At 41.7% G+C, this 23,766-nt stretch overlaps 1 protein-coding gene across 4 annotated transcripts in view; it reads left to right on the top strand.

Moving 5' to 3' along the window:
• MAP2 (microtubule associated protein 2) overlaps positions 1-23,766 on the top strand; it is a 196,606-nt gene that overhangs the window by 162,896 nt on the left and 9,944 nt on the right. For 2 of the 4 annotated variants that reach the window (XM_035536777.1, XM_035536779.2), the window contains exons 8-10: positions 9,721-9,782; positions 15,362-15,515; positions 17,419-17,762. In XM_035536777.1, coding sequence (XP_035392670.1) covers positions 9,721-9,782; positions 15,362-15,515; positions 17,419-17,762 — 560 coding nt within the window. Of the gene's footprint in view, positions 1-1,363; positions 5,150-5,398; positions 5,606-5,997; positions 6,133-9,720; positions 9,783-15,361; positions 15,516-17,418; positions 17,763-23,766 lie in introns of all 4 variants that reach the window. The other 2 variants (XM_050711703.1, XM_035536780.2) reach the window with 2 other exon arrangements.

Below are 23,766 nucleotides of genomic sequence, written 5' to 3' on the forward strand. Positions count from 1 at the left end.
TTCAAGATAGGCCTTTCAAGGGTGTTTCTCATTAGTCAGTGCAACAAGGTGTAAAGACGCATTGTATGGAGTAGTGAAGTACCTGACTAGGAAGTGCCATGTTTGGGAGGCTGTTTTTTGGGCTGGCCCAGCTAAAGAAGATCAAATTCCCTTGGCAATCAGAATATATTTTGATGCCATTGGTCTTGTTCATTGGCGTTACATTAGGAGGCATGATAGATAGAATACATAAGAAAAATCAGTATGTAGCTCATTAATTTCTGTGAAACAAGGATAAAATCAGCTCAGTGGCCTTGTTTCTATACTTCATGAGGTTTGCAAGTCAACAAATTTGAAAGCATAAAAGATTAAAATTACTATAGTTGTAGAATTCTGTTGTTTTTTTTTTTTTGGTAACCACAGAGTGCAGAATGGCAGTAGCTTTTTGACTAAATGTTAACATATGCAAATATTTAAAGAATGACCAATATTTTGATATTAATTGTTCTTAAAACTTCATATTCGTTTGAGTCAGAAGATGGCTCCATGGTCTTTAAATCAGATATGAGGATATTCAGATTTGGCCTAATGCTTATTGTGACAAGTTTTAGGGGAGAAAAAATCTTTTTTCTTTTTTCTTTTCTTTTACAGATTACTGCAGAAAGTTCTACCACATTCTGTAGTACCTCTTTGTGTTTCTTATATATGATAGGAATCATTGTTTTCCATAGGATATTAAAAAAGAACATGCTATTAATGATTAACAAAGCATGGATAAAAAAACTTAACTAGGTATTACTCCATACAAATATAGTGGCAGGTTGTAAGTATAGCATTTTTAGTTTTAAATTAACTTGATTGGGGTCTGTGCTACAGTCATTGAAACATGCCCAGTATTCTTTGACTGCAGTTGAAGATGGCTGACAGTTTTGAAGATGAGGCCTTTGAGATCTGTGACCATTAATGGCTCTGCTGATGATTTATACATGCCAGGTTCATTACAGACCTTACTAAAGCAAATCTAGCGTAAGCTTCATAGTCCAGTGGAACATACCAATGAAGTGAGGATTATTTCTGGTTTTATTTTTGTACACAAACCGTGAAGATGAAGTCACATGAAATCATCTCATTTCATTGGTCACATATTTATATGTGTACAACTCACATTTTCACTGTAGGACATCATATATTGAAAGGAAACTAGGACTTAATGCCTTAGAGCAGATTTCTATGTGGAAAGCCTCGCTGCATGTTTGCATCTTTCTCCCTCTCCTTTCCATCATTCATACCAAGATGTTGTGTACGCCACATGACTGCCTGCCTGTAAGTGCTTTAAATAATTGTGTTATAAAACCCAAACAAACTACTTCAGATTTACTTGCAGCCACGAAGATGGAATTCCGTGTCCAGGAGGGCACATGCCCTTTCACAACAGAACCATTAGACACAAAACGACAGGAATCTGGAAAAGACAGTAAGACTGAGCAACCTAAACATGATGCCTTAGTTCCACAGCCAGCAAAAACAGAGGATAAAAAGGATTCACAGAGCAAAGACAAAGAAAAAACGCCTTCACATCCAACAGAACAGATCTCAGAAACTGATTCACAGAAGAAAGGGGAAGCCAGTTTTGCAGAACCTGCCTCCAAGCTTCCTGGTTTTCAAGAACAAAAGGACTTGCCATCTGAACTGCCTGAAGGGAGCAAAACAGAAGAAAGGACTGCAGATGTGCCCTCATCATCCAACCAAATTATGTCTATGACATTTAAAGATGACCTTAAAGATCTCCAAGATCGTGCCATCAGCCATGAGGGAAGTTCTCTGATGCTGTCAGAACCCAAGGCAGAGGCAGCCAAAAGTGAACTACCTTCAGGCCCATCTCATGCTGTCCCCCAGGAGCTTCCTCTCAAAGACAGTTACAAAACAAAACAGGAACCCACTGACCAACTGTTTGCCAAAGATCTCGCTAAAGATGAACAGATCCACAGAGACATGACCCTAGCTCTGCATGAAGAAGTAGCTGTAGATGGCCTGAAAACACCAAGCGCCCAGAAAATCCCTGCATGGGGGGAGGAAAAGGACATGACTAAGGAGGAGAGTGATGAGGAAGAAAGGTATGACTTCTATGATAAAGGGGAGGCTCGAATATTAGATGATGGCAAATTTACCACAAAACCTGAAGTTAAGACCCTTTCCCAAGACAAAGCAGACTTTCAAAAGGATGCTGAAGCTAAAATGTCATCTGATCTTTTCAAAGCAGAAAAAGAAATGGACCAAAGTGGGCTTCCAGCAACAGTAGACATGAAAAAAGATGTGCAGCCAAGCACAGAGGTATCCCCAGACAAGTTAAGCCCTGAACTGACCCTTGAGAAAACAACAGAGCACCCTGATACCACACAGTTATCCCAAACAACAGAGAAGACCCCTGAGGCACAAAGTTTAACCACAGATAAGGCTTCTTCTCTAGAACCTTCTCAAGAGAAAGATGTTAAAAAGGATACCAAGGATGATAAGACAAGTGTTTCGGCTACTCATGAAATGAAAGCAGAAGTGGATCGATCAGGAATGTCGAAGTATTTTGAAACCTCTGCACTAAAAGAGGAAGCCTTCAAAGCAGATGCTCTGAAACAAGGCAGTGATTACTATGAGCTAAGTGACACTAAAGAGAGTGCGTATGAGCCTTATCAGACTGGTCGTCTAATACCTGAAGACAAAGAGGAAGAAGAGGAAGAATTACAGACAGAATTGGGCCAGCAGCAAGGTATGTCTGCTCATGAAATAGGGTACAGTACCCTGGCTCAGAGCTATACACCAGACAAATCTGAAGAACCAAGTTCCCCAACAGAACGAATGTTCACTATTGACCCCAAAGTCTATGGGGACAAACGAGAGCTCCACAGTAAAAATAAAGATGACCTAACTCTGAGCAGGAGCTTGGGACTTGGGGGGAGATCTGCAATTGAACAGAGAAGTATGTCTATTAACCTGCCCATGTCCTGCCTGGATTCTATAGCTCTAGGATTTAGCTTTGGCCGCGCACATGATCTTTCTCCCCTGGCTTCGGATATTCTAACCAACACTAGTGGCAGTATGGATGAAGGTGATGACTACTTGCCAGCAACCACGCCAGCATTAGAGAAGGCCCCTTGCTTCCCCATTGATAGTAGAGAGGAAGATGAGCACATTGAAGAAGAAAAAGCAATGGCAGAAGAAAAAGTCCAGCCTGAGACTTCCGTTGAATCACCTTTCCCAGCCAAAGATTATTACAAAAATGGGGCTGTCTTGGCTCCTGACCTGCCTGAAATGTTAGACCTTGCAGGGACAAGATCTAGATTAGCATCTGTGAGTGCAGATGCCGAGGTGGCGCAAAAGAAGTCAGTTCCTTCTGACACTGTTTTGGAAGACAGCAGCGCAGCCCTGCCACCTGTGACAGATGAAAACCATGTAACTCTAAAAGCTGAAAGCCAGCTAGAAGACTTGGGCTACTGTGTTTTCAATAAGTACACAGTCCCACTCCCTTCTCCAGTTCAGGACAGTGAGAATTTAACAAGCGAAACCTGTCCCTTTTATGAAGGCACAGATGAAAAATTGAGACGCAGCCTAGCTCCTGACCTGTCCTTAATAGAAGTGAAGCTGGCAGCAGCTGAAAAATCCAAAGAAGAATTCCTCAGTGAAAAAGATTTAGCTCAGCATGCCGCTGGTGAGTCCGTTCTGGGGAGGGACTTTGAGCAGGAGAAGAAAGAGAAGCTGGATACTGTGCTAGAAAAAAGTGAAGATCAAGTTGACTCTAAAGAGGTCTATCCCATTAAAGGTACAGAGTCAGAGAGGACAAGACCTGAGGCAATCTTAGAAATGAAAGAAGAAAGTGTGGCTGACAAAGTTCATGTGCCTGCTGATACAACGTATGACAGAATATTGTCTACAGAGGTAACAACAGAAAAAGATGCTGTTTCTTTCTTGATGGAGGAGAAGATTCTTAGTGTTGTTCCTGAAATGGCTGAGATAGAAGCTCCAGTAAAACCAGATTACAATGCTATAAAGCATGATTTGGAGGTGGCTGCAAGGAGAGCCGACCAAGAATATCAGAGTCAGTTAGAAAGTAAGATCAGTGAAGGTTCTCTCCCTTCAGGGAAGGACAAAGCCCCTGTTAAAAGAGCAGGGCCTGAACCCAAAGAAACTCAACAGAAAGATCAGACCATCTTGTCCAGAGAAGCAAAGGATGCAGATGTACTTTCCAAGACTGAGCCTAGTTACGTGAAGGACAGCACCAAACTGTCTGAAACAGAAATTAAGGAAAAAGTAGCTAAGCCCGATCTTGTACATCAAGAGGCAGTTGATAAAGAGGAATCTTATGAATCTAGTGGAGAGCATGATCAAGCCCAGGAAGGTTTGAACGGAGAACCCTTAAAACAAGAGGATATCAAAGGAGAACCTCCAAAACCTACTGTGTCTGGGGAAGAGGTGCCTGCACAGTTGCCAGCAAAGGAGCCTTCTCTGGAGCTCCTCCTTCCAAAAACTGAGCCTCCCCAAGAAGAGCCTGCTGAGATTCAGATGGAGACCATACCACAGCCTACAGAGGAAATTGAAAAGATTCCTGATACAGCTGTGAAACCTACAGAAATCCAAACACTGCTGCCATCCGAAGTGACAGCTGGGGCTGCAAGAAGGGAAGAACATGAGGAAGAAGAGGTAGAAGGGGGACAAGAAGAAAAAGAAGAGGATAAACAGCATCTTATACCAGAAATGCCCCAAGAAATGGACCTTGGGAAACCTACCAGTGAAGAAATGCTAGCCAAGGTTTGCCCAGAAGCACTACCTGAACTCAAAGGCATTATTGAATCCGTGGTGACAGTAGAGGATGACTTTATCACAGTGGTGCAGACAACCGTTGATGAGGGTGAATCTGCGTCTCACAGTGTACGCTTCGCTGCTACCCAGCAGGAAGACATCGAAACTGTGGACTCCCAGGCTGAAGAGGAGCTGGAGGTTGAGGAAGTGGCTGACATTCAAGCTGAGCCCAAGGAGGGCTCCCCAGAAGCTCCTGCTTCACCCGAGAGAGAAGAAATCTTGCTCACTGACTACAAAACAGAGACGGGTGATGATTACAAAGATGAAACAACAATCGACGACTCCATCATGGACACAGACAGTCTCTGGGCAGATACTCAAGGTGTGCATTATCCTTTTTGTTTTGTGTGTTAAATATTTTTGCTTCCAAATCATAATGATCAAAAAGCAAAGTTACTGTAATAGTAACAGTAATCTCAGCATGTTTCAAAAAAATATTAAATAGCCTGCTTTTTCTTCTTTTATTAATCCGTCTGCTCGGTCTTCAACTATTTTTACGCTGCATCCGCTGCAGTATTGTTAACATTTGTTGCTAATCTTTTGTTTATTACAATTTGCTCTGATCCTACAGATGATGATAGGAGCATCATGACTGAACAGTTAGAGACTGTTCCTAAAGAGGAGAAGGCAGACAGAGAATTGCGAAGACCATCTCTTGATAAGCATAAAAAAGAAAAACCTTTTAAAACTGGGCGAGGCAGGATTTCTACTCCTGAAAGGAAAATAGCTAAAAAGGAACCTAGCACACTCTCCAGAGATGAAGTGAGAAGGAAAAAAGGTTCATTTAACACTCCCTATTACAATATATTTATATATTTTTGTACTATTATGCAGTACTGTCAGGTTACTCTGTTGTAGATGCACCTTAACAGTATTAAGTGCGGTGCTTTTTAATGAGACATTGTACAATTATATGAAAAGCCATGTGCAAGGCTCACTGCTCCACCAGTCCCGTTTTACTCTAGGCACCCCCACAGATCACTGGGTAGCACACCTGAGGTTGATGCACAAGTGCTCACTCTCTCCTGACTTAGGATTTGTCTGCCCCAGTAGAAGCAATGCTTCAAGTTGCAATTGTGGAGCAGTGGGCCTGCCACTTGATATATTGTCATTTGAAACTTTGCTGGTTTTTTTTCCTGATTGTGTGTTTTTGTGTTTTCTTGTCCATAGCAGTGTATAAGAAAGCTGAACTTGCTAAAAAAACTGAAGTTCAGGCCCACTCTCCCTCCAGGAAAATCATTTTAAAACCTGCTATCAAATATACTAGACCAACTCATCTCTCCTGTGTTAAACGGAAGCAGACAGGTGACTGCATTCTGTTCAGTTTATGCAATGTGGCTGGCAAACATAGACATTTTTATTTTTTTTTAAATCTCATGGCTATGGCAGCTTCTCTATTTTTTATTTTTATTTTTTATTTTTTCCTCCAAGAATATCTTCACAAATAGTATTGCTTTTTTAGTGTTTCGTATCATTTTTCTTTTCTTTTTCTTTCCCGGTATTTGTTTGTTTATTTAATGGAGGCCATGATCATGTATGCTTGTCATTGCTTGGACCTCCAAGTGCTGTGGTTGTAACTTGGCATTGTGCTTACAGTGTGTTGTTGTAGGAATCTCTGCTCATCATTTTGTTCTTTTTTTTTAATTATTTTTATTATGCCTTTTTTTTCTGGTGGGAAAATGTTGACAGCATAGTATGCATTTCCATTATTTTGCTTTTTACTCTCATGCATAATAAGAAGTGTTTCAGACTTATATTTTGTCGATTGATGTTATCCACATTCACACGTCACAATCTGTTACTGATGTTTATGATGTACAGTCAAAATCCACAGGGGGAATCCAGCCACATGCAGCATGGAGATGAGAGAAGAAATCTGGGCTCACACTGCGAATGGATTCCAAACAAAAAAATAATAATAATGTTTAGTAGAGGAAGGTGAAAGGAATTAAAATTTAAGAGAGATTAAAACAACAGTTCCTGCTATCTTTTTTTACTGTTTGCTGGAGCACAGCTTCATCAGCTCAGAAGTTATGACTTCCACTATTCTTTCAAAAGGGGGGTTGATGAACAGTGGGAATGGGGAGTTGATTCTTCATGTCACAAAAGAGTGTTGGTTTTGCAGCTTTCTAACTCCGACTGCACTTCTACAGCTATGTGGTCAGTGTTGTCTTGCCCTCTGATACTCTTACCTCCTCAGAACTCTCCTGGCCCAGCAGCATCTCAGAGACCTGAGTCACACTGATAGACTTGCATAAGGACATCTGTTCAGTGCCTGAAATGTGTGCTGCCTAGCAACAGTCAGAGCTTTTTTTCCTCTCATTCTTGATATGTAGTGATGCAGATGTATTAGTTGAAGTGAAAAATGTGATACAAGAACAAACTCCCAGTGCATTTTAAATACTGAGACAGAGAGCAACCAAAAAGAGGGACTCTGATCTTAAAATTTGCAGCAATGTTGGTTTGGGCTCTAAAGCAAAATAGCTTGAACCATACCACAAAGTGAATAAAAATATATCTAAAAACGTTTCACCATACTCAGTGTTGCTGGAAAACTCAGTTCTCCCTTATTTTTTTCTATGTTCCTCCCCCCACACCCCCCTTTTTTTTTTTTTTTAACTTACTGAGGGGACTTGAGGAGACACCATGCACAACTATATCACATAGCGCTGCACACTGAGAGAGTAGGCAGCCGTATGTTAACCTACGTATCCCTGAGCCTGAACCAGTCATCCAGTTCTTTTCAGGATCTAGAACTTACAGGGACGTTATAGTGAAGGTCTTGTTAGTGTTAGGTCAGAGGTTGGACTAGGTGATCTTGGAGGTCTCTTCCAACCTAGATGATTCTGTGATTCTGTTATTTCCCTCCCGTTTTCCTTTTATGTAATACAATTTATACAGCACCATTTCTTGAAGCCAGCTGTCAGTATGTCCTATTTGGAATGGTACTGTTAACTGTCGTGATGCCTAAGCTCCACCAAAAGTACCTCCACAGTGTAGTCTACAACTTTGAGTATATTCGAGGTGTTTAAAACCTCCGTGTTGCATTTTCTGCATCTTTAAAATGAAGTATGTCCAGTCATAAGATAGAATATTCTACAACAAGAAGTTAGTATTTGCTCATATTTTCTACGTAGTTGTCCAGGAAATGGAGTCATTCATCTATTCCCCTCAATATCAGGGAAAAACTTCTCATGTCACTGTGAGGTAAGCACTGGCAAATACTGTTAACGTATGCTGCCATATCCTCAAGGGAAAGACCGCTGTTTGAGATTCTTCCTTGCCATTTGGAAAAGAAACTGCATGGGCAACTCCAAGGAGAGAGTAGTGAAATCTTTGCCTTGCCTGATGTAGTTACGGGAGCTCAGTCCAACTCTTGCTTTGTGGCTGTGAGATGCTGCTGCTGTTGTGCCATGAGAGGAGTGGTTACAGGGGCAAGGCCAGGCCAATTGCCCGGTTATGAGCAGGAGTCAGTATGCAATATGCTTCTGTTCCATGTCTGCAGTTCTGGGGTCACCCACTGAGGTAAAACATGTTTGTTGTGTACCTAAACTGGTAGCAGAGCACAGAGAGATCTTTTGTTCATATGGAGAAGTTGTGGCGCTTTCAGGTAAGTCAGCATGAGCAGCACAGCTATGCTTTCCACTTCGTAGTGGTGGCTGATTTGGGTTCAATACCGAAGGAAGGAAGGAAGAAATATATTATTTGTGATTATTCAGAAGAGATGCGAAACACACCAAAACCAGCAGTAACAGATGGGGTAAAATGTGTACCAGGCTTAAGTACAGCAAAGCCCTCCTGTATCAAATTCAGAAGTGTCATATGCAGCCATATATATTAATTTCCTCCTGAAAAGTTTTCTCTCCTACTCCTTCAATTTAGAAAAGCAGCAAGGAAATTATATTAAGAGGGCAGAACTACTGAGTGGGAAGTGTGGCAGAAAACCAGAGATTCCCCTCACCATTCCTGGGATACAAGGAGAGGAGAAAATCAATTGGTTGTGTCCCATACACTGTGTTAGGGCTGGTTTTGCAGTTAGAAGACATCCTAGAGATTGTCATCCGTGTCCACTATCTTGCTTCTTTATTTACTAAGGGCTGTTTTGGCACAGATGCCAAAGGATTTCACATCTAGATAGCTTTTGTGTAGCAAATCACTTCCTGAACAGTGGTGTTGGAGTGGACCTAATAGCCTGTTTTCTGAGAAGCTCCCTTGTTCCACAATTTTGTAAGGAGAGAATCTAAGTCAGAAAGAAAAATCTCATCTCAAATCATGTTGTATCAGATAAACAAAATGGTGCATTATTATACTTGATGTCCCAGGTATAACGTGAATGCTAAAGTCTGAGGGCTTGGTTGAGCCATGACACACTGACCTTATTGACACAATTGCAGTGGTAATTCAGTAGTCAATCGCTCTCTTTCCATTACGAATTTTGGCTAATATTTTAAAAAGCGGTGACTTCAGGGTCCTTTATTTTAAAATTTTCATTTGTTGATTGCTTAAAGGAACCTGATTTTTAGAGGACAGTTGTTCAGAACTTTCTGAAAATCAGGGTGATAAGGTGTCTTAGGTTGGACCTTCAGAACTAGAGTCTCTTACACCTGTCAGCTGTTCTTTGAACTTTTTACTGTGGTTCCTAGATTTCCAGGGACATAAGTACAAAACTTGGATTTGTTTGAAATACATAGAATGCCACTTTACCTCAAGTAAAATGAATACAGGACATTTTTAAGGTAAGCACATTTCTACGTACAGTTCGCTGAGACTACTTTACAAGGTAATTGTTTTGCATGGTAGTTCCAAGGTATGTGAGTGTTCTAATAAGTGTACCAAGTGGAAATGCTTATTACTATTATTTTTAACCATCAAGTCTTTCTTTGGGTCTCTCAGCAGCAGGTGGTGAAACAAACCAGGCTCCTGGTGTATTTAAACAAGCAAAGGAAAAACTCTCAGTGAGTAAAATCATCTTATTGCCCATCTTTATAATCTCCTTTTGTCCTTATTTCAGATCTTCCTGTGTTAATTCAGTACTTCATTGTGTGTTCCATTTAGAATTTGTTTGACATATTCATTATTCATTTAAAAAGGTAATTAAACCCACCTTTCCTGAATAATAACTTCTACTAGCTCTGACTTAGAGCCCAGGTAGATGATGATGACAGCTTGCAGATCTATAGGGGGCACACAGACTCCAAGCTGCAGGAGTTGGATGTTGTTCAGCATTTTGAACAAGGTCATCCTCTGGGATAAGCTGTGTCCTTTGGACCTTTCTACAGCACCCAGCTCGTGCTGCCACCTTGCTCTATTGCCACCTAGGCAGAAATCCTCCCCAGGACTCACTGGGTATATTTTGATGCACCATTACATACGCATGCATTGTGCAGAGGCCCTGCCTGTGTGGAAATTATTGGCCAGTAGCATTTTACACGTGAATAAGTGCTTTTGGATTGACTAGTTCCTGGACCACTGATTTCTGTCTGTTTTACCCTGACAATCCTGTGCCCTGCCTTCAGCTGCTCTGCAGCCTGTTCTGCTCCCTGCTTCTGCCTCTCCTCTGCTGAGTTTTCTTCAGGAAATATTGCAAATACTACAGAAATACAGCAGTACTACAGCAAAGTGTCTCTCTGCCCTGCTCCTGTGCTGACCCTATGCTCTTTCTATCCTACCATTCCAAAATCCCCAGCAAATCGTCCTTCTTTCACTATCCCCTATGCAATTCTTTCTTTCATGACACTGACACAAACTAACTTACATCTGCAGTGTGACAATACTTTGTCATTGCTAGCCATCGTTAACAGTGTGGCTGTTCCTTAGGATTCCCCTGTATTTCCTAATATATTCCATGGCTGATTTGTTTCATCTGTCTAACCAGATTGTCATTTATTTGGGGAACACAAAACTATGTCTTATAAAGTGCTACACATTATTTATGAATCATAAGAAATTGTTCATGATGAAAGCAGCATAACTGATTTGAGGCTGTGAAGCAGCGCTGAAATTTAGACCTGAATTCAGCCATGGATTCTAGGATTTCATGTGATTTGAGATGTCTGGCCCATTTCAGCTCATAACTGGGAAACTGTTAGAACTTCTTTCCTAGTACAATAAGTAATATCTGGGTAGGCTTTGCTCCTTAGTCAAAAGTATGGTTTGTGACTGTCTTTTCTCAGGAGCTGATCAACACCTGAGTGAAGTCGATACTAGCCCATTTTCAGAGTCTTCTGTGATCATGGAGTGCTCTAAGGACAAGCACTGCAAAGTCATTCTCTGAAATGATCTGTTTTCCATGCACCTTTCTTATTCCCGTCCTTTACCTTATGGCAAAGATTAGAAGTCTAGTCCCTCCTTACTTTCTCTCCCTGTTGCTTCCCTTCTCTGATTGCCATGTTCACTTATCTCTTGGATGTTTTCTCTTTTGTGCCTTGTCTTCACCTCTGCTTTTGTAAAGTCCTCTTCCTTTTTGTTGTTGTGTTCCTTCCTGATTTTCAGCTTTTATGTCCTTCAAGTGCAGCCTTTTCCTCTCCGCTGGTAATGTTAGATCATCCAACCCAGTCAGTTTGTTATCCATCTTCAAACTACATTTTTCATAGTGCTTTGCAGAACAACTTCAGGAAAGGCTAAGCAGTTCCATCTGCTGGAAGGAGCTGTGTACCTGTAGTAGTGAGATGCTGAGAACATTGGCCATGCCTTAGCAGTGCCTCTGAAATAAACTGAGATTTCTGCATCCCAGCTTCAGCAGTCCCTGAATCACTGGGTCTTGGCCAGGGTTACATAGATGTTTGTCCTGTGGACAGCTGGCATGTCCAGCAGTATGAATTACAGCAGAGGTTAAATGTAATCTATTGCTAACATAATGGGAATAGTGTTCTGGGTAAGGCACAGGCAGGGATTGAAGCATTTGGTTTCTTTGCTTGCTCTAGCAGTCTTGAGCATGTCACTGAAATATGTTTGGGCCAGACTCTGCTGCTATTACTGATGCTAAAAAGTGCCTTGCTTGCTAAGTGACAGAGGGGATCCAGATTGTATTAATGGCAGAGCAATGTGTTAGCTCAGGGTCATGCCTTTTCCCCAGGCTTTCCATTGAAAGATCTCGGTCTCGTCCATCTTTAGCATCCCCATTAGATGCACATATTCATGGAGGACACTGTGCACTGTGAGTGAAAAGGATGGGATCTCCTAGATTGCACTGTGCCTAGGATCTAAATCTGCAAGGATTTTCCAGTCTCACTGGGGTCTTGTTGCATGACCCTCAAGTTGGAAAAGTTGAAAATGGCTGAATGAACATTTGGGCCTCAGACTGTGTGTGCTTAGTTATATCCCAAGTTCAGAAACCCTGGTGAAAAGTGCTGGCATAACATCTGCTTTTTGGAGCCACACAAGATAGATGCTATGCTTCCACATAGTTTCAGCTTTAGTGTTCAGAGAAATATAGCCCAAATTTTCTCAAGTGGATGGTGCCTGTAAATTCAATTATGACAAATCATTCAAAACCTGGAGAAGCCTTTGTTGTGACAGAAACACACACTGTTCAGTTTCTGTTTAAAATAATTATTTTCATTATTAAAAGATAAATATGTTGCAGAGTTCATTCTAGAAATACTTTCTTGCTAGTGAAGCACTCCGATCCTTTGAATGGATTTCTTGTCATGGCCAGTAGAGCTACTGGATAGGGCTAGTGATATCTGTAGACGTCACAGCTGTACTGTAGGACTGGAGTTGTTAGGGAGCTCTGTAACTCTTAATCATGCTCATTAGTACATACACACTGTGGATGACCCCAGCCTCAGTTTTCTTCAGGCTGGCTATGTAGCCTAAGCCAGATGCCAGTCCATAGGGGGCTGAGCTGTGAATTATGTTTCATCCCATTCTTTTCTCATTTTCTAAAAAAGACAGCTTGAGGAGTAACTCGTGCATCTTTTCCAAACATTGAGGACATCTAGATGACTGGCTGAGATCAAATGCCAAATTTTTCATGGCTAAAGTTCCCTACTAAATCCCATACTTACAATAAGATTGCTCCTATTAGTAACTTTATGCTTGTATGAATACAGAGAGAATCAGGACTACATTGCCAAGACAACAGCCTTGCAATTGTTCTTTGTCATATCAGTTATCCTTGTAGGAGAAACAACAGTGTTGCTTAATCAAGTAGCCCTCTTTTCTTCCATGGAAATTTCTTTATGCAGAGCAGCTAGGTCTCCTAAGCATCAACAAAGAATTTGCAGTCTGCCTTGTTGATGTCTAGTTGTTCCTTCAGTGGGATATTACCATTATTCAGAATCAGAGCAGTACCTGACCAAAATGACACATGATGTCAGCCTTTCAAGAGTATAAAGCTTTCGTTGTCCCAGGACCCCACATTGTCAAGACAGGTTTACAAATTCCTGTTGTGACACCAAATGCACAAAATAGAGTGTTTGTGGTGCACTGGGGATTTTTGTGTGCATGCAGTGGCATAAGAAGCACTGCTATCATGTCCTTCTGCCATCTTGGGAATGCTGCTGTAACCTTGTTCTAAGACTCCCCCTGTTTTATTCCTGAGTGTAGCCGGGAGGGATATATTACAAATGCACAACTTAGTTTTAAAAGACCAGGATGTGTTGGTGCTCCTGTAGTTTTGCACTTGCTTCTAATGCAGCCAGCCAGCAGTTATACCAGCTAAGTGCCATGCCTGGCACCAGTTCTGTCCTATTAACACATGGCAAAAATAGCATTTACACAAAAAGGCACTCTCTAGAATCAGTAAATCTGTCCAGACACAGATGGTTTCAGTCAAACAACACAGAACTAAAACTTTGCATGTCAGAACTGCATAGACACCATTACCAGACACAGGAAAAGTATTAATTCATAGTTTCGCATTTTTTTTGGTCCATGTTGCATGTGTTTTCCTTTTGTCCAGCTTCATGTTGTGTTTTCTTTTGTTTTCTCGTGACTAGACTGCCTCTTTGTCAAAGATTCCTGCCTCAAAGTCTAAAGCAAAGTCATTGCTTCCTCCAAGACGCAGCTCAGCTTGCTCATTAACTACTAAAAGGGCCACTTTTCTCGATACAGACAGTTATTATGTACGGCCCTCCTCAGCAGGCCCAAGAGACTGCCTGCCCTACTCAAAATCAGATGCTAAGGTAAGGTAGCAGAGTTGGTAGAGAGAGTTAGCTCGGAGATGTGTAGGTAAATTCCCTGGATCACATTCTCTCCCCACTACATCTGGGTAATTATCTGTGAAGTTTACCTGGGATTAATTTCCAGTGGCAGGAAAATTTATTACCAGGCTATGTGATTTGTGCCACAAATAGGTAGAAATGAAGCAAAGTCTCCAAAGGAAACATAAGTGAAATTTATTATAACTAGCAAGAGATGTCTTCTTTCTATTGATGATATGGATGGTCCGTCATTGACTGCTGAGAAGTTGCACCCATTTTGCACATGGGTAAGAGCAAAACCAGCGGTACTAATTCATCTTCCAGGAGAAAATTTTAAAAAGTGATTTTCAACCAGTTAATACTCTCTGAAAACGAATTAAATCCCCAGCATAAGAGTGTACAGTTCTTATCACCAGCAACAAGGGCAGAAGCCAAAGGCTTTAGGACCCAAATTTGGTCTGTGCCTAGGACCAAGTTCAGGAAGTTGCGGTATAAATTTAAAGAGATGGTTGGCAGTTCATCTGAGCTTCCCCGTGTTTACTGTTCACTTGTCTTGCAAATCTACTTGATGCTGAGCTGATGACTATTATGTCATTTGAAAGCTGTTTTCACTGTGCTTGGTGTGTCTCGTACTGGTTGGGGCCATCGTTATACTTCATCATCATCAAATCACACGTCACCAAATAATATAGAGTGGTGTCCCAGTATTGCGGGTACTTTGCAGGTGAATTCACATAAGAATTTCACACCTGAGCACCAGAGGAGTTCTTTTACTTTCTGTTTGTACTAAAAAAAAGCCCTTACTAAGGAACCAGATGCTGAACCCATCCATAGTTAGATCAGAAGTTGATTGCCTTTGTTTTGATGGAGATGATATCTATGATGGCTTCACAGGGATTTAGATCATAATCCAGTAGTCCACTAGCATCCTCTGCAGTCACTGGGAGATACAGCTTTGCCTTCAGTGGGAGTAAAACCAGTCATTGATACATGCTCAGTCGAACCTGTAGAAAAAGAAAGGCTTTGCCTGCTACAAAGGGAGGGTTTATTTTGAGGAAGCAGTAGATTGTTCAAGATAGGGTGAGACTGGCAAAATACCACATTTGGGAAATTCGCAGGGAAATATCTCAAATATCTCTCCAAAAACGGAGTTCTGTCTGTACTGGGTATCAGAGCCAGACTTTTCCTAGTGAGCATTTTCGTGCAGTAAAGAAGCACCAAGGAGCTGATCAGAGCATGGGAAGTGGCTAGATCCCACAGCTTCCTGCATGAATAGTAAACTGGGCCCAAAGAATGAGGCTTCACCCTTTGTATATAGGTTGAGAGAAATCACGGGCTAGAGTGGGACATTTTGAAAACTAAACCTCTTTTTATTTTGTTACTATTAGGATGGAGTAAGCAAGAGTCCTGAAAAACGTTCCTCTTTACCAAGACCTTCCTCTATCCTTCCTCCTCGAAGAGCTGTATCAGGAGACCGAGACAGAGAGGAGAACTCTCTCTCCCTCACAACATCCCTTTCCTCTTCAGTACGACGGACCACACGTATGTTTTTTGCATGTTACCTCTCTCCTACTGCTGTGGGTGTCTTCCATGACAAAAATGAGACGAATGTGAAGTAGGCAATACAAAATATTCTGGTGTATCTTAGAAAAGTGAACATAACAGTTAATGTTATGAATTTGTTGTTTCACAGTAACAATCTCCCTGTGCCTCTAGTCCTAGGGTAAAAACCCTCTCACGTGACAAATGCGAAGATGTTAGCCAGTGGAGTGACTCACTGGAGGAAGCGAGGATAGTAAACCAGCCAGGTCCTTTTATCAGGACTAATTATATTAACTCAGAAGCCAAAAGGAATTACAGGACAATGAGAATTTTAATAAATACTCCCATAACTTTTTGCTAGATTGATTTCAGCCTAGGCCTCAGAAATTGGATGTGACTCCCTACTTTCCAGTGGGAATTCCTGTAGCTTTAGAAAACAATTTCAGACCTTTTTAAGAGAACCTAAGGGAAGTAGATGATTAAATTCTACCAAAAAAGAAATCCTTTGAAATCCTTGGGTGATGCTCCAAGAGTAAAACAGAGTGACTGCCAGCTGGCACAGCAGCCCATTCTCTAGACTGAGAGGCCATGAAGTATTTGGCAATGTGGTGAAGGGCTGAGGAATGAAAATTAAATATACCAAAACTACAGAGAATTGGAAAAAAAGATTCCCTTTCTATCTCAGTTGATGTAGTGAAAAAGTTCTGGTTTAAGGTTGGTTGGGAAAGGGAGAAACTGTTCAGGGAAAACTGAAGGTGAGATTGGAGTATGCTCGTTCTATCTGGTGAGTCATGTAAAGAATTTGCATTTTTTTGTTGTTGTTTTTGTTAACTGGCATGAAATAAACAGAATGATTAACAAATCACTTAACTGGGATTTTGATTAGTCACACTGCTCTAGAAAGGCCCATTGCATTTATAATTCCCAAACCTTTTAAAGGTGAAAACACGTAACACCTGTTCAGTGCTGGGGTTCACAGGTTTTGAGCATTGGTTTGGTCTTTCTCTCCCTGAGTATTCTTAGCAAAACTTTCCTTTAAGCAGCTTATGGCGAGATCTCAGCTTCTGTTCATTTGCCTTTGAGAGTTACCAGCAGAGCTGGCTGCAGAAAGCACAATGCCGCTATTAAACTGGTTTTTGTCCTCAGTGAAAAGGACTGGTAATGCTATTAACAGGGAATGGAGCTGCTACAAAATGTTCCACTATTGATATATTTTTAACTTGCTTGTCAGTGTAACTAGAATATGACTTTTAATCAAGGTTGGCTTCTGTAGCTGCTTTGTTTCACTGCACTACTTGAAAATAGCAATTGAACGTGAGGGACATCTGCCCATCCACACAACAGACTTGTTCACCATCAGCTGAATGCTTGCCCGGGGCTCAGCTGCAGAGAGCGGCTGCCCAGTGGTGGTATGTGACCAGAAGCAGCCTAGAGTTTCGGGATTACCATCAAAATTTTCACCACTCTGGTTTAGCCCCCAAATCCGCTGAACTTGGTGACACAGTTCTTACTGGTGAGTCAGGCTGTCAGGCCAAGTCCCGAAGGCTGGATTCAGATGGTGCTTCTAGTGCTTTCCTAAGAGGGAAATCAGTGCGGTGATACTGTGCCTTGCATGAGCTTTTCAGGAAGAGTAAGCGTTGTGGGAAGCACATCAGTGTGGCAGCGTGGAGAGCTCAGCCACCATGTGGGCGCTTTACCAGCTGAGCCACATGTGACAAGGTACCTCCTAGCAGGGCTGATAAGCAAAGGAGTCCCACAGGCAGACCTCCAGCCTGCTGCTCAGCACTAGCACAGACATCTTAGAGCTGGGTCTTGCGTGGCAGACAGGGTTGAAGTCTTGGGAGGTACATAAAGAAGCAAAGCTGTGTTTCTGTAAGTCTAATGCTGTTTTTCGTGCATGTAGGATCAGAACCAATTCGTAGCAGAACAGGAAAAAGCGGAACTTCTACCCCCACTACTCCTGGCTCCACTGCCATCACTCCAGGGACACCACCGAGCTATTCCTCCCGTACGCCGGGCACTCCAGGGACACCCAGCTACTCCAGAACCCCACACACTCCTGGGACCCCCAAATCTGCCATACTGGTACCAACTGAGAAAAAAGTTGCCATAATTCGCACTCCTCCTAAATCTCCAGCCACTCCAAAGCAGCTGCGGGTTATTAATCAGCCTCTACCTGACCTCAAGAATGTCAGGTCCAAAATTGGATCAACAGATAACATCAAATACCAGCCTAAGGGAGGGCAGGTAAGGATTTTAGTCTTTCTGTTTATCCATATGTTATTTAGCCTCACATGTGCACCTTCAGGATGGGTATGGGACGGGAGCCATTTTGAGTTTCCTTGTAAATGCTGTTTCTGTTGTCACTGCCATATACACTGGTTGTTTAAGTGACGTTAACTTGCAGGGGTCAGGACTGTCTTCAGAAAAATTATCTTGCCACCTGAAAACTAACAGTGCCTCACTGAGATCGGGGGAGAAGTTTCAAACAAGAGATTGTACTCCATGTCATAAATATGTTTTAGCCTGAGTATGAGCAGTTGTTGCTTCTTTAATCTTCATCGATACCAGAAAATTAAGGAGGTTTGCTTTAATTCATGCAAGTTCAGCTTTGACCTAGATAGACGTTAGCAGGATTGCACAGCACCATGACCCTTCCCTGTGTCATTTTACATGCCATGTGCATTGTGTTGGGCAGTGTTAATGAGACTTGCAGCCTCCAACATGGTAAATCCACCCCAAGTTAAAGATGACAGGAGGGGACAGGTATTAGACTTAGCTGTTTTTATTGCTTCAGGGTGTGAATGAGCAGGCACAGGACTTAAATTGTATAAACTGGAGAAGGCATATAAAATAAGAAAAGGAGAACGTGTAAGAAGGCAGATGGCAATTTTCTGTTCTCACTTTCTGAAAGCAGAAGAATTCACGGGCGTGTTGATGCAATTAAAAGCTGAAAAAAGGATGAAGTTTTTCATACCTTGCACAGTTACACCCTGAAGCACATTATCGTGAATATTGCTGTCAGCTAAAGACTGAACATGTATGTAGGGTAAGAAAATCCTGTTACTACAGACAGATCTTACTAGACATTGAAAAGGACAGTAAACATATAGGCTTTCAAGGTAAGCAGGATCTTTTGAAGACTGAGGAAAGAACAGATAGGGAATACCATAGATCTTCCTTTCATATTGATTGTGGGCACAACCTGACCATGAAAACAGTGTGTCCCCAGCTCCCTTTTATTTTCCTTGGACTGCTGAGTTTCAGCACTGACAATGTGAGTAGATTCTGGGCAGGTTCACTTCTCAACCACCTCCAGGGACAGGACATCAGGGTGATTAACATGCTTCCCCATTCATCTGTCTTCAAAGCTCGTCATCCTGGGAAGCTGGGTTGCACAGTGTTTCCAGATCAGATACTTCTATAAATATCTGAGTTTTGGAATACACAGTGAAACATACAGAACAGTAAGGTTTGCCTAATGCTGCCTCAAAAAAAAAAAAACAAGCAAATGAAAAAAAAATTTTTTTGATGTTGCTAAGCTATGCCTATGGCAGGTCTTCCAGAGGAAAAAGCAGGCTCATGTGTTAAACAGTAAGGTATCTCTTAAGTATCAATCCTGTTTTCACAGTAAATTAACACATTCAGTGCTTTCCAGGATTTGGACAGTAGCCAGTTACTCAGATAAAGTCGAGAAGATAATGCCTCAGCAAAGGTTCTTCTGCCTTTATTTTGACAAGTGTTGGTGTAACTATTTTGTATGAGGTCAGCTCTCACTTGACATACTGCATAGTAGATGGTCAGGGGGCACAGGGGCTTGGAAGACAAGTTCAGACAGCGCTTCTGGATTGGCATTCCTTGTAACAAGCCCAGCTGCTGGACATGGGGCTCAAAACCAGCACCACGTTAGCCTAACCTCCTCCTTCCTGTTGCTCTCTGTGGATCGTGAGCGCTAGAGGACCACAGTGAATTGTATTCCTGTGTAAACACCATGCCCAGACAGCTTAGCAGTTCTACAGTTGCCCACAGTCTATGCTGCGTAGTGAAGAATGGCACAGCAGTTGGCATTTCACTCTTCTGGGAATCACAGGGGAAATCTGCTGAGTGGACATAATGTCACTGAAGCTAAAGCATTTTTTAATTCCCACTGCTGTGTGGCCACTGAGCTGTGGGTTGGGCAAAGGAAGACTCATTGAGTTTTTGCTTTGTGTTTCCTTTATGCCATGGTTGCTCAGTCTAGACAAAAGGTTTTAGGACTAATTCTTTTCCAATTTATGCGGTTGAATTTTATATGGTCTGTCAGAGGAACACATGAAAGCTAATTTCATTTCCTTGTGTCTGCTCGCTTCCTTAATGCCTGGTGGCAAATACTGCACTGGCTAAAATGAGCTGTTATCTGCTATCTGCTTTTAGTGATGATACACGAAACAAACAGAAGGCTGCTCAAGTTTTATAACCTGAACTGGAAGTGCTGATAGCAGTAACCACAGGAAAAACTAGCAGACAAAAAGCCAGCATATATCTGGGCAAGTTAAGTACATAAACATGACATGCAAATCACTAAAGGAATACAGATATGCAGCCCAAAACTGTCATTTGGAGACAGACTATCCTTTTACCAGAGGCATATCTTAACCTAGCACAAGGTCTTTTCCTAGCTTACAGCTGTCCTAGAGAAAGCAGCCGCACTGTGAAACTGCCAGAGGCTGAGGTGCAGAACTGAAACAGCAGGGGAGGTTTGAATGCTAAATAAAAGAAGTGCAGTGCTTCAGCCTTGAATTTCATCAAAAGCTTGTCAGCCAGCAGACTCATTTTAATTCAGCTTTAACTTGCCAGCCACAGAAACAAAGAAAAGGAGAGAAATTACTCCACCTGACAGGCAAAAAAACAAACAAACAAACAAACAAAAAAAACACGTCTAGGGGAAGAAGCAAGCCAACATTGCGGTGCATTAAGCTCCTGTGAGGAATAGATCACTTGAGATGTGTTTAATTGCTGTTCTGCAGTCTGGAGAAATGAGGGCTTCTCTGCGCTGTGATGCAGCCAGTAGGTGGTTGTCTGGTTTTCTCTTTATAGTAAAGTATGGTGAAATGTATCATTCTTGGCAAGGCTCAGAGGCGGCTTGCTCATGGGTATGTCTGCTGGGCTTCAGATGGATTTTAGCACTGCATCAGCTGTGGAGGAAATGCTGTGCTTTCAAAAGTAACCCATTTGCATCTGTTATTTCTCAGACAGCCCAAGGGAAGCATGGGGGGAGCTGGGGGAAGGCTTGGAAATCTGTTGCACATGCCAAGACTTGGGTTTTGCTTTTCTGTTTGATTTTTTGTCATCTTGAAATTCTGCCTATGGATGTGGTTTGTGCCATGTCAGTGTACAAAAGTCTATCAATTGAATCTTTTCATTACTGACCAGGTAGCGTATTTATAAAGCATTGTAGGCCAGCAACCAAGGATAAAGCCAACTTAGATTTCTTTTAATTTAATCTTGAAATGTATATATAAAATCTCAGCCATGGGCAAGAATTTCAGTGGTTGTGAATCAGCACAGCCCCATAAAAGTGCATGGGGCTGTACAGACTGGAACGCTGTACGTACGGTCTAAAATATCACTAACTATGGTAACAGCCAGGGGTCTTGTAAGGAGTAAGATGACGTATTAAAATGAAATACCCAAGCCATGTTGGAGAATGACTTGTTCCTTGAAGGTTTTTAGGAAGATTAAAGAGAGAACTTCACAATTTTCCCTAAACTGTAGAAAACAAGGTGCATTGAGTTATGGGTCAGAAAGTCTGAATAAATTGATGATACCACTCTTCAGCAGAACCTGTCTAGAAACCACAAAAATGCTGGCAAAAATCAACAGGCATCAGCATTAAATGATAAAAGAAACCGGCATATGGAAGGATAAGACATCTCAGAGCTGGGCAGAAGAGGAGGCTTGAATAGATGTCATTGTCTTTGCACATTTCTTTTTTGCTTGAGTCCTTCCCTGTTAGCTTCAAGATCCATTTGGTTGGCAGGAGAGATTACCCCACAATGCACAAACACACATTGCCCCATCATCACAATTTATGACCTGGTCTGCAGAGAACAGTGGGCTCCTGACGTCTTCTCTGCCTTAGCTGCAAAGCCAGAGCAGAGACAGACATGTTGGTGGTCCACCAACAGCTGGACCATTTCCTGGGAGAGCTGCAGGTCAGAAGGGTATTCAGCAAGTTCCCCTTGAGACATCATCTTGTAAGTCCTCTTCCTTCTGCTTCATGTCTTTGTGCCAAGTTACAAACACGGATGATGGCCCAAAAATCAATCTAAAAATCTAGATTATGTTCTATCAGTGCATTGGCTGATGAAAAGCATCCTATAAGACAGTGGAGAATATAGGCACAGCAAAAACTGCAATCTGAACTGTTACTTAGTCCCCTTCTCTCTCACCTCCTTCTGGCACTTTTTCCTCTTATCTGTTGCAGTCTGCTACGTAATTGAGTCAAAAACACTTTGGCTCAAGTTAAGAGAGTCTCTGTTCAGGACAGAAGTGATGAACATAAATGAGCCCTAAGGTTTAAGGTAATCCCAGGCATTGGTGCTTTCCAAAACCAGGGCCACAGGAGGCATCTGCAGGGAGATGTGGGTTGGCTCCCTGCACATTATAACCTGGCCATTGGTTAAGGAGTTAGCTAATGAGGGACTGGTAGGCAATTGTTTCCACACTGTTAGCTGCGTTTATTGAAATTAGTTTGTGAATTTACCAAATCAACAGTTCTTAACTGTAAGGTAATTTCATCTCTGTCAGTCTGTTTTCATTTCCTTTATACATTCCACGTTTTCCGGATTTAGAAGACATTTATAGGATTTGTTCTGGACTGAAAATTAGGGGAAATGTAGGAAATGATGAGTAGTTGTTTGTCAATTTGTATGTTTGCTGTTTATGTTTAAAATTAGAAACTAATCCATCCTTGTTAATTGCAGATCTACAAATGCAAAGAGAAATTAGGAGTTTCAGGCACAATTTCAACACTCTCTCATAGCTCAAAAACATAATTTTTAAGTTTTTGAAATTTATAATTTTGGCTGATCGTTGCCTATTGTACAGAAATAACATCTTGCAGCTCCTGTGTTCAGATTACACTCATTTAATGGAAAGCTTGCCTGTATACAGTTTGTACAGTTAAGCCTTGAATTATTCTGGAAAAAAACAAGATCCTTTTTCCTGACTCACATTTTAGGAAAAAAAATGTGGCAATCCCTGCCAGGCCTTAGCAAGTTTCAGAAAGTTTATTTGAAGATTGGTGTTTGGTTGGTAGAAATGAGCAGGGAATTGGGACTTTCAGTCCAGATCTGACGTTCACTCGATATACGGCTGGAAGAGAGTAACATCGCTGCCATGCCTCAGCCATCTGTAAAATGTGCATCAGGTGCATGGAGGATGGACTAGGAACCCCAGTCTATCTTTCCACCTACCACAGCAGCAGCTTAAGCAGCCAGTTCCAACTCTTAGCTGGCTAATTAATGTTAGAGACAAATCCTGGCCATGATGTACCATACCGTGTTGGTCTCATTAATAGCAAGGGGAGAAGCTGTACCATTTTCTGGAGTAGGTTGAAGGTACCAGGACATACATTCCTCTGAAAGTCTGAGTCATCCCAGCAGCAAATTCAGCACGGGAGGCATTTTCAGCTCAGCTCTAGGGAGCCTAGATTTTGGCAAGAAAATGGAGAATGTTGTTCTTATTGGGAAAATGTTCAGGCAATACACAATCTGGACCAGAGCTGTTTAGTTATCTAATAGTGTTCTATCTTGCATGGGAAAATGAAAAAAAGTTTAATGCTGGATGGGAAGGGACAGGAAAGGAAAGGATAAAAAACTTAGTTTTTATCTTGGAAATTTGGATTTGGACAAGGAAAAGAAATGCTAAGGGTCTGCTTAGCTTTGAGAAAACCAAGCTTGCATAAAAAAATAAAACACAAGATGTTTTTCTGACTTGGACTGACCAGCCTAATTTTCTCCATTATGCTGGAGTAAAGAAAACCCAGGCACTGTGACTCAGAATTCATTTCTTAAAGCTGTGGAAATGATTTAAAAACCTTGATACTTTTGATACCTGAGGTTATCAGTACTCCTTCCATGAATAGCAACCGTTCCTTCTAAAATTTAAGGATCAAACACTGTAGTCTAGCAAAATCTGTTTTAATTTGTGCTTTTTTTTGTTTGTTTATGTCAGTACTAAAAAACAGATCTGTGGAATCATGGGTTTT

Source organism: Cygnus atratus, chromosome 6 (assembly GCF_013377495.2).
Source record: "Cygnus atratus isolate AKBS03 ecotype Queensland, Australia chromosome 6, CAtr_DNAZoo_HiC_assembly, whole genome shotgun sequence".
Classification (NCBI taxonomy): Eukaryota; Metazoa; Chordata; class Aves; order Anseriformes; family Anatidae; genus Cygnus; species Cygnus atratus.